This window comes from Schistocerca serialis, chromosome 12 (genome assembly GCF_023864345.2).
Source record: "Schistocerca serialis cubense isolate TAMUIC-IGC-003099 chromosome 12, iqSchSeri2.2, whole genome shotgun sequence".
NCBI lineage: Eukaryota > Metazoa > Arthropoda > Insecta > Orthoptera > Acrididae > Schistocerca > Schistocerca serialis.
In genome coordinates, this window is record NC_064649.1 from 79,331,505 (window position 1) to 79,345,814 (window position 14,310).

Consider the following 14,310-nt stretch of genomic DNA (forward strand, 5'->3'; position numbering starts at 1 on the left):
TACTAGGACTGACAGCACCAAATTTTCATGAAATAGCCAGCAGTCACATTGTGTAGAGTCTGTCATTTCACTTTTCTGCATCTACATTTACACTTTGTGATCAAAAGTATCTGGACAGCCCTGTGCAATGTGGAATTGACCACTAGATGTGATGAGAGGTGGACACACTGAAGATCTGCTGAAACGTTTGAGTTCAGCTACTTATGCTATTAGGGTCATTGCAAATTTTGGCAATATACATCTCGGTAAATTAGCTTACCATGCCTATTTTCATTCTCTGCTTTCATATGCATCATATTCTGGGTAACTCATCGAGTAAAAGAGTGTTCATTGCACAAAAGCGTGTAATCAGAATAATTGCTGGAGCTCATCCAAGATAATCCTGCAGACACTTATTTAAAGAGCTGGAGATCTTCACTGTAGCCTCACAATATATATATATTCGCTTATGAAATTTGTTATTAACAATCCAAACGAATTCAAAAGTCATAGCAGTGTACATGGCTACAACACTAGGAAAAGGGGTGATCTTCTCTACTCAAGGTTAAATCTGACTGTGGCTCAGAAGGGGGTAAATTGTGCTGCCACAAAAGTCTTTGGTCAATTACCTAATAGCATCAAGTCTGACAGATAGCCATAGAGCATTTAAAAGGAAATTAAAAGAATTTCTTAATGGCAACTCCTCCAACGCATTAGATGAATTTTTGGATGTAGTAAGTGGGTAATTTCCCAACACCACAAACAGCAGTTGACCGGCGTTGCCTGGTGAAATGTTGTTGAGATGCCTCATGTAAGGAGGAGAAATGCGTACCATCACGTTTCCGACTTTGATAAAGGTCGGATTGTAGCCTATCGCAATTACGGTTTATTGTATTGCGACATTGCTGCTCACGTTGGTTGAGATCCAATGACTTTTATCAGAAATTGGAATTGGTGGGTTCAGGAGCGTAATACGAACACCGTGCTGGATCCCAACAGCCTCGTATCACTAGCAGTCGAGATGACAGGCATCTTATTCTCACGGCTGTAACGGATCGTGCAGCCACGTCTCGATCCCTGAGTCAACAGATGGGGACGTTTGCAAGACAACAACCATCTGCATGAACAGTTCGATGACGTTTGCAGCAGCATGGACTATCAGCTCAGAAACCATGGCTGCGGTTACCCTTGACGCTGCGTCACAGACAGGAGCACCTGTGATGGTGCACTCAGTGACGAACCTGGGTGCACGAATGGCAAACCGTCTTTTTTACGGATGAATCCAGGTTCTGTTTACAGCATCATGATGGTCTCATCCAAGTTTGGCGACATCGTGGTGAACGCACATTGGAAGCGTGTATTTGTCATTGCCATACTGGCGTATCACCTGGCGTGATGGTATGGGTGCCATTGGCTACATGTCTCGGTCACATCTTGTTCACATTGACAGCACTTTGAACAGTGGACATTACATTTCAGATGTGTTACGACCCGTCACTCTACCCTTCATTTGATCCCTGCGAAACCCTACGTTTCAGCAGGATAATGCACGACCGCATGTTGCAGGTCCTGTATAGGCCTTTCTGGATACAGAAAATGTTCGACTGCTGCCCTGCCCAGCACATTCTCCAGATCTCTCACCAATTGACGTTTGGTCAATGGTGGCCGAGCAACTGGCTCATCACAGTACGCCAGTCACTACTCTTGATGAACTGAACTGTGGTACCGTGTTGACGCTGCATGGGCAGCTGTACCTGTACACACCATCCAAGCTCTGTTTGACTCAATGCCCAGGCGTATCAAGGCCGTTATTACCACCAGAGGTGGTTGTTCTGGGTACTGATTACTCAGGATCTATGCACCCAACCCAAATTGTGCGAAAATGTAATCACATGTCAGTTCTAGTATAATATATTTGTCCAATGAATACCCGTTTATCACCTGCATTTCTTCTTGGTGTAGCAATTTTAATGGCCAGTAGTGTATCTTGTATAGACACCTTTTATTAACCTGACACGTTCCACATCATTACGAAGTGTCGTATTCATGATCTATGGAACAAGTACTAATCTAATCTAATCTAGAAGATGGTAGGGAGTATTGTGTTGTCAGTAACAGGAGAATGAGAGTTAAGTGATTTCGAGTATGGACTAGTTATTAGATGTAATCTGAGTAACAAATCAATCAGGGACACCTTCTGCCGCTGCCCAAGGTGACTGTTGGTGATGGGATTGTGAAGTGGAAACACAAAAGAACAACCCCTGCTAAACTAAGGCTTGGAAGACCCCGTGTATGGATGAATAGGGACTGTTGAGCATTTTGGAGCGTTTAGTAAAAAATCACATGAAACTGCCAGAAGGAATCACTCATATAAACAGAGTGTATACGACCTGGGACAAGTTAAATTTTTGTAATTTTGACTGGTAAGAATTGATTCTCTAGCAAAGACTGTTACTCTATCCTGCTGCTGGAAAACGATACTGCAGCAATAAAATATAAACGAGAGGAAAAAAAAAAACTTCAGTGGCAAAGGAAATGCGCCATTTACAACAACAAACCACTGTGCATGCACAAGCGTCTGCGAACAGTAAAACTATATCAAAGGTCGTGGGGTGAAGACTATGTAATCCTTCATAACAATGGAAATGAGTGTTTTACTTACAAGAATTTCGAGCACAGAGCACCAGAAATTTATGTCATAATTTTAAATTTACTGGCACATTTGTGTGATGTATCTTAAAGAATAACACATGCAAAAAAAGACCAATATTATATGTGAAAGCTTAGCTTTTCTTGTAGTTTATTTATGTATATTAATGTAAACTGTTAACGTTTCCTCTTTGTGTGTTCACGCTAAGTAACATTGATCTTGCTATTGGCAAACTATAACATGTGTCCTGTGCTCTGAATATCTGCTGTCATTGGCTGGCAAGATCATGTGGCATTAGATATGACTGACTTACAAAAGGACATAGCTATCTTGATTTCAATGCTTGGGATACTAATGCACTGTGTTTGTTTATACTCTTGTAATACAAAAATATGCAACTTATATGTTGCTGCACATCAAAAGTCTTTCCAAAACTTCTCTCCTTTTATGTCATTAAAGGTCTTTCCAAAATTTCTCTCCTCCTTCTTTTTTTATTTTTTCCTTTTTTCCAGAAAGTTTTACACCAGTGTATAAAACATTAACCATTCAAGGGATTGATAAGTTTTACAGTACTGAGGGAAAAATCTATGGAAAAACCAGTGTCACTTAGCATGGAAAAAGTGTATTTTCACCCAGAAAAAGGCATCTTTTAAATGGGATATCTGGAAAAAAAATCTGGGATTTTTTTTTCCTTGTCCCTGTATACACCCTGATAAAAGTGTGTTACTGGAAGTCCAGTTAGCATAATGGCTGAGCATGGGGAGGTAAAAAGAATGTGATACAATGGTCACGCAGCTCCTCACGAGCCACACATTTCTGTTATCAGTGCTAAGCAATGCTTGGGGGGATATAAAGAGTGATGCTATTGGACAGTGGGCGACTGGAGGTGAGTGATTTGAAATGGTGGATCATGCTATACCCAGTGGCAATCTGAAGAAATGGTTTGAGATTAGTGAACATCTGGAGAATGTTACCTGCCATCACGGTCATGTGTAGTGCTAATAGTGAAGTATGGAGAAGCTGATGTTACAGTATGGGGATGTTTTTCATGGTCAGAGTGTGCTGAAGAAAAGCAATTCTAAATTCAGTCTAAGGATGTAAACAGATTTTACAGCATTGTATAATGTATGAGGGGGGACCCAAAAATAACCGGAATTTCTTTCTAGGAAGTATATACTTTATTGTTTTCAAATACAACCCGTAGACATTCTTTGAATGACTAGAACTGTCACAGCAGATTCTGGTTGCCAGTAGAAACATCCAACAACTAACTTGGTTTCACCTAGACCTATTAAATGCAACCAGATAACTACACTGTCACACTCAACTTTGACCTCAATAGAGACAATATTTTTGTCAATTGCAAGTGAACACTCTCCCTCCTATGGGCTCTGATCTCTATTTCCAATACATGTTCCATGACTTGCTAAATATCTTGGAGCTTTCCACTTCGAGTTTCAGCCAGCTGTCAGTCCCGAGAATAATCGGAGCACAAGAACTTTCCTGGAGGGCAGTAAATTTGAGAACTTTGTTACAAGTAATTCAACAGTTTACAGATACAATTTTGACAGCTGAAATGTCGTTACTCTGAACACAGTCTGACTTCCCTTGCAGTGTATCAACTAGCAATGTTCATCAGAGTACCTCAAATTACCTCCTAGCCGAAAATATCCTCATGTGCACGCCACAATTACTCTGCTACATAAGTAGCTGCTTCCATTGTATAGTACACCCATGATCTATCTTCCCAACTGGTAACATAAATCTAGAAATATGCAGCCAACACTGTCACAGAGTCCAGAATCCTTTGGTTGAGACCCTCTGCTCAGCTCCAAACCAAAGGAGCCCGATCAACTCTGGGAAAAATGCTGTAAACTGTGAGCTCTGTTTACTTCCCATGTGTGAGGCCAGCAGCCTTCACCACTTTGCTAGCCACATGTATGAACTGAGGGTGGTTTCGGAACCCATGTCACAGGTGCAGTCGGTGCCAATTTGAACCACAGCTTGCAGACGAGTGCATCCTGCATGCTCAATTGCCACAGGCAAAGCTGCCTCCACTTCTCAGATGAGGGCCCCCGGCAGACATATTGAGTGCACATTGGCTTTCTTGCCAACCCTGAACACTCTCTGTCCAAGTGGCTCTGTAATGTGCCTAGTGTTGGAGCCCCCAATAACTAGTAAACCCCTTCCCCTGTGTGCCTGCTCGGACTCCACTGAAGGAGCAGCCACCTGTCCACTCACAAGGTGAAGGGGTGAGGCCAGATAACCAATCTCCACACTGGCCCACCACCTCGAGCAATGCAAACATATTATCACCTATCACTCACTCTGGAGTGAGGGCGGATCCACTAAGCCGCATACACTAGGAGGTGCCTCTGTACCAGAGCCCATGGGTGAAACAAGCGATACCTGAGGTGTCCCATGTGATGCACCATGTTCTCTGCCAGTGCTACACACCAAGGCAGCAGCATGCAGGTAACTGACAGTAGCCAAAGGCGCATTCAGCTATTTGTGAACTGTGGCCAGCTCCTCCTGTATTTGCACACAGCATGTTCACATCCTACTCATCCTATCAAGACTAACTGAAGAAGTAAACTATAAAAGCAGACAGAATCCTAGATATGGAATTTGCTACCCTCCTGACGCGTCACCGATGGACACTGATGCCTCACTGAGCTATGTAGCTGGCAGTTCAGAAGAAATGAAAACTGCACTACAGACTAGCCAAATTTACACTTACAAAATGCGAACTTACACCTCTTAAATGGAAACACACAAAATTTAATAAGTATACTAATAGGAAAAGACAGGAAAAGATAAAATTTAACTTGCAGCTCTGTAAGGTGTATGAGGTAGTGGGTTTGGAGTCTGAAGGATACTGGTAAAGATAGTGTTCAACAGCAGTAAGACCATGGGCATGAGGGATGTTGGTGTATAATGAAGTGGCATCGATAGTCACAAGCAGCAATCCAGGAGGTAAAGGGGTGGAGAAGGTGGAAAGTTGGTGAAGGAAGTGGTTAGTATCTTTGATATGGGTTGCTAGATTATGGACAATTGCTTGGAGGTGTTGGTTAGTAAAGGCCGAAATTCTTACAGTGGAACCACAATAAACAGCTGTGATGTGGTGTCCAGGACTGTTGACTTTGCGGATTTTGGGAAACATGTAGAAGGTAGGTGTGTGTATGTGTCATGGGGGTGAGAGGGAAATGGATTCAGATGAGAGGTTCTGGGAAGGGTCTAAAGGTTTAAGCAGAGATTGGTGGTTATGTTAGACTTCTGGGTGGAATCACTCTGGAGATGTTTATAGGTGAAGGAGTCAGATAATTATGAGTGGTAGAGGGCTTTTTGCCAGGTGGTCACTGCTGCAAACTTTGTCTGCAGGTGGGAAGATTAGGTCAGGATCTCTGTTTTGAGATTGTGTATGGCTATTCTTTCCTCTGCTGAAAAGTTCATGTTATTAAGAAGGGACCTGGGGAAGCTGGGGAAGGATGATGAGCCAAAGTTGGAGGTACAGAATTCATGGAAAGTGACCAGGGAGTAGTTAGGTGGGAGGGGGGGGGGGGGGGGGTCATAGTTGGATGGTGGTATGAACTGGGAGAGGCAGGGTTCAATGATGGGATTTGTTGGCCTTGGTTGGATTGATTGGTGGCAAAGAAGTGTTTCTACTGCAGGTATCATAAGGGGGAGAGTAGGTCTTTGACAAGTCCAACATAGTTAAATTTGGGCATAGGGCTAAAGGTGAGGCCTTTGGATAAGACTAAAGCTTCTATGCAGCTGAGGAGTTTGGTGGAAAGGCTAACAAAATTGTTACGGGAATGTTTTGGCTCTTGATTTGGAGGAGTGTTGGTAAGGAGTTTTTGGGCATGTGGCAAGTTGAAAAGGTCAGCTAGGCAGGGTCTGGGTGCTACAAGGGGTTAGTGAAGATTTATTTATTTATTTAATTATTTATTATATTTTTTGTATATAGTCACCAACTGGTGACTTTTGCGCACATAATAGCATTTTTATTCAGTTTTTGCGCAAACAGTAGGAGTTTGCAATTCACATGTACAAGAAGCCACTTAACAGGTGATGCACTTGGCAATATATGGTACAGTACTTCATAATGCAACATACAGTTGTTACATAGTATAGGTATTTGAATTTACATAATGTTGCTACAAAGATAGTGTATATTACAATCACCTCAGAATAGTACATCGTATAGATGGAAGGGTTAGGCCTACATTTAAGAATAGCTACATTTTAATATCAGTATTGATTCAGTGAGTACAAACATTTGAGAGTTAAGAATGATTTTAATTCCCTTTTGAATACTTTACCTCTGTGGCATCTTATAGCACTTTGCAGTTTGTTAACCCATATCTGGCCATTAATCCAAGGACTATGATCTGTTGTCTTTAGTTTGGTTCTGTTCCTGAAGGAGCAATCTTTTTGTCTTGTGTTATGTGTATGCACATCAGAGCACTTAGTTTCATTATTTTTATGGTCCACAAAGAATGTTATTAATTTGTACGGATACAAGGAATATACTGTTAGATATTTATGTTGTACAAAGATTTCCCTACATGAATCTCTGTGTCCTAGTCGGTGCATGGTCCTGATTGCTCTTTTCTCCATTGTTAGGATTCTGTTCATGTGTCTATCAGCAGCACATCCCCATACCTCTATTCCATAATTAATATATGCAAATATTGTCCCATAATAAGCAGTTTTTAATGTTTGTTCAGAGAGTAATTTTGATAGTTTGCTAATTAAGTGCAGCGAACTGCTGATTTTATTGCATACAAAATTGATATGGTCTACCCATATAAGATTTTCACCTTGGTATATCCCCAAAAATTTACATTTGTTAGTGTCTCCTTTTTGATGCTACTAATATTATCAATACAGGTTTGGTATGAATTATCAAGTTTAAATGGTAATAGCTGGGATTTGCTAATATTGACTTTTAGACCTTGATCATGGAAGTAAGTAGTTATCTGACTTAAGCCATCAGTTACAGCCAATGTCAAGTCATTAGTTTGTTTTGCAAAAGAACAAAAGTGAGGTATCATCTGCATAACTTACTAATTGCGAGTCCAGAGTGCTTCTAAATCATTCATGTAGACCAGGAAAAGGAGAGGGCCCAATACAGAGCCCTGAGGTACACCTTGTTTTACTGTTTCATAGCTGGATTGGAAATGTCTGACCTGATCATTAATTTCATAACTCAGCTTTGTACACTGCTTATGATTGGCTAGATTAAGTGATCAGTAGTTGTATGGATATGGCATTTATATTGTGAATTTCCTGTTTGCTTTGTAGTAGCTCATGGTTCACTGAGTCAAATGCCTTAGTAAGGTTGAGAAATATCCCCGTTGTCTGCATTCCCTCATTCAGGGCATCATACACCCTGTGGAGAAATTCGGTAATTGCTGTAATAGTACTGTGATGCTTTCTGAAGCCATGCTGTGTTTCTGCTAGTAAATTATTCTTTGTGAAATAACCAATAAGTTGTGTCAACAAAACTGTTTCAAATATTTTACCGAAAATTGGTATTAGTGATATGGGCCTGAAGTTTGATAGCTCTTCTTTCGATCCTTTTTTATGCTCAGGTTTAACTGTACTTTTCTTCAATATATTTGGAAATGTGTGCTCCCTGATATTACTGTTCATCAGATGGGTAATTATTACAAATAACTCCTTATTGCATTTTTAATTATAATCTCTGTGGGTTGGGAAGGGGCTTAATAGTGGTTCTCCAAGGTATCAATAGCATGTCAGCAGAAAAATGCCCCTCCAGATGCTAAAAAGCAAGGTGGCCAGGCCACCTGTGAATGCAGCCAGGTCTTATACCAGTTCTGCTGCAATCATTTAACAGCTTTTTATATTGGTATGACTACCAAACAGCTGTCCACCAGACTGTGGCCAAGAGCAAAATAGTCAGCCTTGTGGCAAAACATGCAGCTGAACATAATATGCTTGATTTCAATGTTCAATGCTGCTTCACAACCCAGGCCATCTGCATCCTCCCCTCCATCACTTGCTTATTTGAAGCTTGCAGATGGGAGTTGTCCTTACTAGACGTCCTCTGCTCCCAAAATTTTCCTGGCCTACCATAACATCCACAACTTCTATCTAAAAGTTTCTGCCCCTCTGATCTGTCACCTCCTCCTTGTTTTCATCCCCTCACCCTGTTTTTGTGGTGCCCTCTGCCAGTGCACCTACCTGCTTCCCCCTCAACATTCTTTCTTTTTCACTCTTCCTCCTTCCCTGCTCATCTCTGTGACCCACAGCTTCCCGACACTTCACCTATTAGCAGTGTAGTCCTTGCACACTCCATCATGCAGCATTCCTCTCTCTCTCTCTCTCTCTCTCTCTCTCTCTCTCTCCATTGGTGCCCTGCTATCTCTTCCCCTTTCCCACCCCCTCCAGATTGCTTCTTCCATTCTATGTGACAGTTACATTCCACTCTAAGCTGCCAGATATGGTGATCACATCTGTGTGAGTTGTGATTGCGTGTGTGAAGGTATGTGTGTATGTGTGTTTCCTTTCTGAAGAAGTCTTTGGTTGAAAGCTAGTTGTGTAACTGTCTTTTTGTTGTCCCTGTCTGTAACTAAACATGTCATCTTTGTAGTGAGTAGCAGTTTATCTTTCCCTTTTGTTGCTGATATTCCAGCCTGCAGTTTCCATTGTTTCATATGTAAATAAAAGCGAGATGCTAATAGGGAGATAAATAAGACTGAGAATGTGGCTAGCTTACTGGAGAATTCTCCTTTTTCTCAAGCCATCTTTACTTTAACTCTGTCCTTCTGTCGTCACTGGACTGTACTGACACAATACTTATCAGTGCACCACGTTTGACCCCTGCTCTCTTTGACACCTACACAGTCACCCACTGACTGTGCATCGACCCCCTGTGGAGCACACCAGTCTGAGGATGGCTGAAACTTTTTATCTGAAAACTTAATTGTGGTTGAAAATACTAATGATTGTAATGGCTGCAGAAATCAAATTCTTCTCTGAATGATGTAATTGTTGAGCTTTATAAAATAAATAGATGGTATACCAATGTAAAAAGATTGAAACAAATGTATTCTTTGTGGCATTAGGTTGAGTTTCCTGAAATGGTGAATTCTCAAATACTATACATATCTCTGGTAGTTTAATAATTCAGCCCACATTAACTGAATGTGATCTGCAATTCAGAAAAGTGGTAACACATACATACTGCTTTGTCTCTTTTTAGTGTATCCCATCCTTTCCTGGGTGATTACGTGCGTCTGAGGCAAAATGTGCAGTGGAAGAAGACGTGTGTAGAAACGAATGATCAGTATGTTGTCTTTGCTGATATTATCAACAAGATAACCCGATCTAGTGGGAAGGTAAGTATATAAGACATAATACAATATTAATCATAAACAAATAGAAAGGAGTTACTGTTTCTGCCACCCTATATAAATTCTAATGTATTGGTACACTGGGAAATATAAAGGTGCACTGGGGAATATGTAGCCTGGAAGTATAAGGTGCAAATCATCAATAGACAGCTTAAAGGTACATGATAATGATTCAGTGAGAACAGTTTTAATCTGTACAACACAGATCTATGTTTAAGGATATTGTAATGGATGTGTTACACAACATGAAGTAATCTTTGTAATTGCACAACTCTCAGTTAATTACTCACACTGACATTGATGATACTTCATATTTTGACAGTTTATCATTATGCAAAAGGTAAAGGAGACACGCCAGAAAGAAAGAGAATGAGTTGTACAGATGGTGGAAGATACAAAGCAGGAAGAAATTCACATACGTTAAGCTGAGATGGATGTAAGAGACAAGTGCACATCAGATAGCTTGTTCTCCTCCCAAGAGTTTACAATATCTGACTTTGGGAAGGGGTATCAAATTACTTGAATGGTTGAGTAGGTTTGTATTTGAAGCTATTTGTCCAAGAAGCATTTACACTTGCGAGCAATATAATCAGACAAACATACCTTGCAGTACGTATATCTGTCTTTCACCCAGATCACAGCAGCAGCGCATTATGGTATAGACTCGACAAAACCCCAAAACTATTTGGGACCCATCCACTCGACTGCAGCGAGAATTTTCAAAGCTTGGCCCAAGGTGTTTAAGTAATAGAAATGATGCATTCTATTTACCTGAGTGTAAGACGATCCCCCCCTTTGAGAAAAATTTGTTGTTAACATATTCTAACTAATCAAAATTACAAACTATTGTATTGGCATAAAGTATCTGCCTAGAAATTTGACATTATATCTATTCTAAATTGATGCAATTTGTTGGTTATCTACATTTTGACAAAACAAGGAATAATAAAATAAACGAAAAGAAATGGTTTACTTCAATTTGCAGACTGTTTTCTGTTCTATATTTTTGCTTACTAACCTGCAGTGATTTACCACCAGAAGGAGGCTCCTGCTCATACAGCATTTTGGTCTGAAAATGACCACAGGCACAGTTGAAACCAGTTACCAGAACAAATAAATTTGTGATCAAGACTGATTTTAATAGTAACTATTATATCTTTGTTGTCACAAATATTTGGCTGCTGCTTCTGAATATGTTGCAATTTCTGAGGCTGTAGTTACCATGGGACCTGAGAACACATATGTTTTTACCCGAATACATATCAGATTTCATTTCTTTACTGATGTGAGAATTTTACATCACTTGCTCCCAAACATATTGTCGGCCCACTGCTCTCTCATTGGCTGCATGGAACCAGCAGCTGACACACCCTCTTCAGTTCCTGTCATACGTCACAGTGAGCACTGACAACATTGTAGCATAAACACATTAGCCCCTATCTACACTTTTACCATCTCCTCCAAAAATGAATACTATTGTGCAGTATTTGTCCAGTTTTAAAGTCAGTTCAATTCTGACTAGATTCAGGCAAACTGCAGCTTAAACAAGGTAGATGCTCATAAAAAGCCAAAGTACGCAGTACATATTCCCATGGTTGAAAACATGATGTAATTTGCTGCTGGCTTACTATTCCCCTCCCCACACTCATCTAGTTCTTGACCAGGCTGGTATCACTGTCCCCTTCCAACCCTTTCATAGTGCTGTAATCGAACAACTGTGAAACACGGACTGCAATATCTTTTAGGGTGCTGGTCATTTGTAACAACAGTAACTAATACCTAAATAAAAAATTGCAATCACGATTCACTGATATTCTGAAACTAACACTTGCCCCATGATCTACTGAACGTCTGTTGGTACTGTCTTCACAATGGGTCCTGCAGCTGTAATTTATTCTCACAACCATTACAGTCAGCTTTGTGTGAAGGATTTCATTTGTTAGACTTTGATTCTGGATTAATTTTCCTTATTTTGTCATCTGAACATCACTGTCATATGTTAAAGTTGATTAAAAGCTGGTAATATTTTTATCTGGTATTCTAATACATGAACACTGACATAATTTCTCATTTGCAACCCACTTAGTAAATCATTACAGTCTCTCATAATCAAATAAAATATTAATCTTGGTTTGGAATCACGTAATATTTTATAAAGGACATTATTTCCGCTTTAGAATATTACCTTCCCTTAAAAGGCAGCATTAATGTTTGTACGAGATACCCATACATGTATAAGAACATTTGCAAACCTGTTCAAATACAACAGCAGTTTACAAGATTATAGAATTTAGTGCTATTTCCTCCAGTGTTTCACAAAATTGTCAAATTTTAAGCAGAACATTAGATTGTTGTAGTGGCTGGTTCATAGTTTCTCACTTTTCCCTTGCACTAGCGCCACCCAATTCAAATGTCACTTGATCATTCAAGCAAAGTCGATACTGTATTGAGCGGGTCAGTCTACTGGAAAATCTTGAACCTATCCGAACATGAGTATCCTTCGCCCAGTCCTGCCCTTCCGACTTCTTCAGAATCCATCTGTATGTAACTTCATTATCCAAAGTTTGATCTTCAAATGTAATACAACCCCTATATACTCTATTAAACTATGGAAAAATGTTAACCTCAGCAGCAATTGTTCAATCTATGAATATAAGAAGATGCTCTATTTTTTAATGACGAATTTGGCAAAAAACCTTATCTTATAATTGGATAAAGACAGTATTTAAATGGGAGAAGATACAGACAGACAGAAAATGCAAACAGTAATGTAACAATATTTTAGGAGTACAAGGATGCTTTAGTAAGTACCTGTGTTAAGAATCAAGACACGCGTTCTTTTTTTTTTCTTTCTTTAAAACAATTATTTATTTTTCAATGTTTATTTGATGATATACACTTTAGTCGAAGTGCTCCCTATTTTTTAATCCCTACAAAAAAGGATGAATTGTCGAGCTCTCAAAAATATGTCTCTGTCTTGACACCTTCAGATGCATGTGCTGACATGCTTTCATGGTGGTACAGCATTTTTTTCTTCTCCAGAAGGTGCCATTTTCTCTTCAATTCCTAGCTGAAGTCGTCCAATATCTCACTGTACAATTGTCTAGTGGTAGGTTTTTCTTTCTCTAAGAAGCCTGTGAGTATGATTCCCTTTGCATTCTAAAGATCATTGCTATAACTTTTTTTGATTATGGGGCTGCTTGCCTTTTTTGGAGCTGGCTACAGGAAGGGGCGGTTGGGGGGGGGGGGGGCGGGGGGGGGGGGGGGGGGGGGAACAGTGAGGGCGGGGGGTAGCTAGCGGTTCAGAGCAAAGCGGATGGTCAGCTGGCTAGAAATATGGGAGGGAGGATGGAAAGGCGTGGGGTCTGTGCTGAAGATCTCACAAAGGTCTTCACAGACAGGCACTACCCCATAAACTAAATCGGCCAACAGATTTATAGTACCTTCCCCACACACCCCTAATCCCCCTACCCCTTAAGAATCAGCTACAAAGGAGCACCCCACCTCATCATCCAATACCACCCTGGACTGGGACAGCTAAACCATATCCTTCATCAGGGTTTTGATTATCTCTCATCATACCCTGAATATCCTTCCCACCCTTCCTAAAGCGGTGTTCCATTCCCCACCCAAACTACATAACACCCTTGTCCATCCCTATGTCACACCCACTCCCAATCCCTTGCTGCAAGGATCATGTCCCTGTGGAAGCACCAGGTGCAAAACATGTACCATCCACCTATCCAGTCCAATACCTCCTAGTCCAGACTTGTCACAGGCCAGAGGCCAGACCATCTATGAAAGAATAACAAATTGCTGCAATAACCCCACAGCTTTTGATATTGGTCTGACTACCAACCAGCTGTCCACCAGGATGAATGGCCATCGCCAAACTGTTGCTGAGAACAAAGTTGATCACCAGTGCCACAATATGGAGCTGAGCATAACATGCTCAATTTCAATGGCTGCTTCCCTACCTGAGCCATGTGGATACTCCCCTCCACTGCCAGAATCTCTGAACTATGCAGATGCGAGTTATCTTTGCAACACATCCTACACTCCTGAAACTGTCCTTGCCTCAGTCTCTGCTATCCCATTGGCCCCATACACAATACCAAATAGTTCTCCTTTCTCCATCCTATCATCTCCTCCCAAGTATTGTCCCAAAGCCATCCATCTTCAGCATGGGCAGCCTCCCCCCAACGGCTCCGGACCCTGCACCTGCCACCACTCCCTCTCACATTCCTAGCTGTCAAACTGACAGGCCTGCCTCCAAGCCGCTAGCCACCCACCCCAATC

General features: G+C 40.9%; 1 protein-coding gene across 1 annotated transcript in view; it reads left to right on the plus strand.

Annotated features, from left to right (window-relative positions):
- LOC126428433 (unconventional myosin-Ib) overlaps positions 1–14,310 on the plus strand; it is an 852,237-nt gene that overhangs the window by 798,584 nt on the left and 39,343 nt on the right. The window contains exon 23 of the mRNA XM_050090358.1: positions 9,861–9,996. Within this exon, the coding sequence (XP_049946315.1) occupies positions 9,861–9,996 (136 nt within the window). The remainder of the gene's footprint in view (positions 1–9,860; positions 9,997–14,310) is intronic.